Genomic DNA, 4,556 nt, shown 5'->3' with positions numbered 1-4,556 from the left:
AGACCTCCCTGTCAGAAAACAAACCTTCTCTTCGATCTTTAAGTTTTTTTTAAAACACTGCCAGTGGTTGCAAAAAGCAGATTTATGAAAGTTCCTGAGAAAACCGCCAATAATTAAAAACAGTTAATGTGGGTTCAAACGTATTTACTTTCTTACAAGTAGAGAATCAGCACATAAAGGTGTCCTAGTGTTCTGAGGATTAATACATGTAATAAGAATTCTGGGAGACATTTTTAAAACAAACCACATGGAGAGTTGCATAACATTAGTATAATGTATATTGACTGGGATTCACTAAATGTGAGTACATATTCACAAAATGCTCTCTCTAAACATGGAGATTGTTTGGGCTTTTGGCCTAGATAACTTTGGTAAATTGATGGATTAAGTCCATATAAGCACCACAAGAACTTACGAGGAGAAAAATTAAATGTATGCATTCTACCTGAGTTCATCAGCTTCCATAGTTGGTCCACTAAAGCTTCATTACACAACAAGGAATCCGCTGCTTTGGTGAAAGGTGGATTCTTGGCAAGCATGCTGAGAATCTCATGCCTAAAGAGGGCAGAATGATCAAAATCTAAAATAAATCTTACAAAACATACAGTAGTTAAATAGTAATGGATATATCTGAAGATTCATCTCAGGATCCTCCAATATAACAGTTTAGTCAAATAATTACACCACAGTTCCATTTACATGATTTGTTTTTTTCTGTCAAAAAAAGCCAAATTCAAGTTTTAATCAGCATGTAGCTGAAGATGCAAATTGAGCACACAAGTACTCATTTTGAAAATCATTTCAAAATAAATGTAATGCATATTTTTGAGTTGGGAACAATGTGTATAAACAAGTTTCACCCAAAAATGTCAAGTGGTACAACTAAATATTTGTAAATATATATTTATATTCCTAATTTTATTTCGAAGTGAAATCTTAGCAAAGTAAACTGTAGGGTCTCTACAGTCCCTAGGGCCAGGCAGGTTTGGACAGCTTTTTTCCCTTAATAAAATAAATCATTTAAAAACTGAATTTTGGACTGGTAATTTAGTGCAAAATTTTGTGGCATGCATTCGATTTTAAATAATTCAATGGTTGATAAATTACTGTATATATTGGCTTCCCTAAAATGTGGTCAACAAACCTGGAACTACTACATACTATTGCATCCATAGAAAATTAATAAACACCTTAAAATGTCTGTCAGCCAATCAAAATCAAGAAATCAGCAATGCCATGAAAAAAAAAAAGGGGAAGTTCAGTGAAGTCAATCGTCTTAGGAAATCCCTCTCTCTGTGGCAATGCGCTACTCCAGAAACACTATCAGCCAAACATTACAGAGAGAAAATGCATTTATTTCTGAGATCTAAAACATGTCTTGGTAATGGTATGAGATGTCAATTAAAAATTCTCAACTGGATTTAAAGCAAATTATGCACAGAACCTAATGCAACAGCACCATTTTTAAAACTGAAAAAAAAAAAAAAAACATGCAGTCATGCATTTGAGAAAATACTTTGTTCTTGGATCGTTTGTGTGTGTATTAAACAAAATAGCAGACTGGGCAACTTCAAAAAGCACTGGAGGAACCACAGCGTAAGAACTGAGAAAAAAGATCATGGGGTAAAATATTACAGTTTTTGACCACCACCTACAACCACTTAAATCAAATATATAAGAACTGACTTTCATCACAGCTGGCAATGGCTCAGCATTTGTACTGCCAAGAGTGGTTGCAAACCCAGAATGAACAGAAGTTTATCACAATAAATCTTTTCACAGTGGGAGCAGAACAAGACCTCCCTGTCAGAAAACAAACCTTCTCTTCGATCTTTAAGTTTTTTTTAAAACACTGCCAGTGGTTGCAAAAAGCAGATTTATGAAAGTTCCTGAGAAAACCGCCAATAATTAAAAACAGTTAATGTGGGTTCAAACGTATTTACTTTCTTACAAGTAGAGAATCAGCACATAAAGGTGTCCTAGTGTTCTGAGGATTAATACATGTAATAAGAATTCTGGGAGACATTTTTAAAACAAACCACATGGAGAGTTGCATAACATTAGTATAATGTATATTGACTGGGATTCACTAAATGTGAGTACATATTCACAAAATGCTCTCTCTAAACATGGAGATTGTTTGGGCTTTTGGCCTAGATAACTTTGGTAAATTGATGGATTAAGTCCATATAAGCACCACAAGAACTTACGAGGAGAAAAATTAAATGTATGCATTCTACCTGAGTTCATCAGCTTCCATAGTTGGTCCACTAAAGCTTCATTACACAACAAGGAATCCGCTGCTTTGGTGAAAGGTGGATTCTTGGCAAGCATGCTGAGAATCTCATGCCTAAAGAGGGCAGAATGATCAAAATCTAAAATAAATCTTACAAAACATACAGTAGTTAAATAGTAATGGATATATCTGAAGATTCATCTCAGGATCCTCCAATATAACAGTTTAGTCAAATAATTACACCACAGTTCCATTTACATGATTTGTTTTTTTCTGTCAAAAAAAGCCAAATTCAAGTTTTAATCAGCATGTAGCTGAAGATGCAAATTGAGCACACAAGTACTCATTTTGAAAATCATTTCAAAATAAATGTAATGCATATTTTTGAGTTGGGAACAATGTGTATAAACAAGTTTCACCCAAAAATGTCAAGTGGTACAACTAAATATTTGTAAATATATATTTATATTCCTAATTTTATTTCGAAGTGAAATCTTAGCAAAGTAAACTGTAGGGTCTCTACAGTCCCTAGGGCCAGGCAGGTTTGGACAGCTTTTTTCCCTTAATAAAATAAATCATTTAAAAACTGAATTTTGTATTTACTTGCATTATCTTTGAGTAATATTAAAATTTGTTTGATGATCTGAATCTTTTAAGTGTGACAAATATGCAAAAAATAAAAAAAAAACAGGAAGGGGGCAAAAACCTTTTCACACCACTGTATATACAGTGCCCTCCACTAATATTGGCACCCTTGGCAAATATGAGCAAAGGCGGCTGTGAAAATAAAGCTCCATTGTTGAGCTTTCATTCAAAAAAAGTCCCAAATTCTAACCTTTCATTGAAGTAAAACAATTGAAAGTGGGGAGAAAATCTCATGATGAAATACATTTTTTTCTTCAATGCATGTTGGCCACAAACCCCTAGAAATATCTCTGAAGTATATTCCCACTCATATTTTAATTTTTTTAGCACACCAGGGTGACTAGGAGCATGAAATTGTCCAGCCATGACTTCCTGTTCCACAGGATTATAATTACGAGGAACCCAAAGGCCAAATTCCCTTAATCATCCATCACAAGGAGTAAAACCAAAGAACACTGAAAAAAAAAGCATTGAAAACCCCCATTTCCACCATCAGGGCAATAATTAAGAAGTTCCAATCAACTAAAGATGTTACAAATCTGCCTGGAAGAGGACGTGTCTATAGCATCCTAATACACGGTGAGGAGGAGAGTTTGAGTGGCCAAAGACTCTCCAAGGATCTGGAGAATTGCAGAGATTAAGTTGAGTCTTGGGGTCAGAAAGCCTAAAAAAATATCAAACATTCCCTACATAATCACGTTGTTTGGGAGGGTTTCGAGAAAAATTCTCCTCGCTCATCCAAAAACAAACTCCAGCATATTCAGTTGTCAGACACGACTAGAACTTCAAATGGCACTGGCTTCTATGGTCCTATGGTCACAAAAAAAGAGCCTTTTGGCAGCAAACCCACTAGATTTGTTTAGTACAAACAGGGAAAAAAGTACCCCATGACCCCATGCAAATATACTGCTGGATCTTTAATATTGTGGGCCTGTTTTTCTGCCTGAGGTCCTGGACATCTTGTTCAGATGCATGGCATCATGGATTCTATCAAATACCAACAGATAAAAAATCTAAACCTGACTGCCTCCGTTAGAAATCTTACAATGGGCCGTGGTTGGATCTTCCATCAGGACAATAATCCAAAACAAACATAGAAATCAACACAAAAATGGGTCACTGAGCACAAAATTAAGCTTCTGCCTTCATGCCCTGTCCTCTGAACTGAACCCTACAGAAAATGAGTGTGGTGAACTGAAGAGAAGCAGCACCAGCATGAAGCTGTGAATCTGAAGGATCTGGAGAGATTCTGTATGAAGGAATGGTCTCTGATCTCTTATCAGGTGTTCTCCAAACTCTTCAGGCATTATAGGAGAAAACTCAGACCTGTTATCTTGGGAAAAGGAGGTTGCAATAATTGGGTACCAATGATTATGGCCAACATAAACTAGAGAAAGCATTTATTTCACAATGAGATTTTCAATTGTTTTACTTCAATGATAAGTTAAAATTTTTGAATGAAAGATAAAATGTATTTTTAATTTATAAAGATAAGATTTATTTCCACAGCCACCTTTGCTCATATATACAGTGGGGCAAAAAAGTATTTAGTCAGCCACCAATTGTGCAAGTTCTCCCACTTAAAAAGATGAGAGAGGCCTGTAATTTTCATCATAGGTATACCTCAACTATGAGAGACAAAATGAGAAAAAAAAATCCAGAAAATCACATTGTA

The 4,556-nt window shown here is 35.2% G+C and overlaps 1 protein-coding gene across 2 annotated transcripts in view; it reads right to left on the bottom strand.

The window, feature by feature from the left end:
• Positions 1 to 1,982: 1,982 nt before the first annotated feature.
• taf2 (TAF2 RNA polymerase II, TATA box binding protein (TBP)-associated factor) overlaps positions 1,983 to 4,556 on the bottom strand; it is a 93,221-nt gene continuing 90,647 nt past the window's right edge. For both annotated transcript variants that reach the window (XM_016251673.1, XM_016251674.1), the window contains exon 22: positions 1,983 to 2,350. In XM_016251673.1, coding sequence (XP_016107159.1) covers positions 2,029 to 2,350 — 322 coding nt within the window. In that variant the 3' untranslated portion in view covers positions 1,983 to 2,028. The remainder of the gene's footprint in view (positions 2,351 to 4,556) is intronic.

This window comes from Sinocyclocheilus grahami, unplaced genomic scaffold, assembly GCF_001515645.1.
Source record: "Sinocyclocheilus grahami isolate Dianchi unplaced genomic scaffold, SAMN03320097.WGS_v1.1 scaffold1066.1, whole genome shotgun sequence".
Lineage (NCBI taxonomy): Eukaryota > Metazoa > Chordata > Actinopteri > Cypriniformes > Cyprinidae > Sinocyclocheilus > Sinocyclocheilus grahami.
This window is presented reverse-complemented; position numbering and strand designations above follow the sequence as displayed.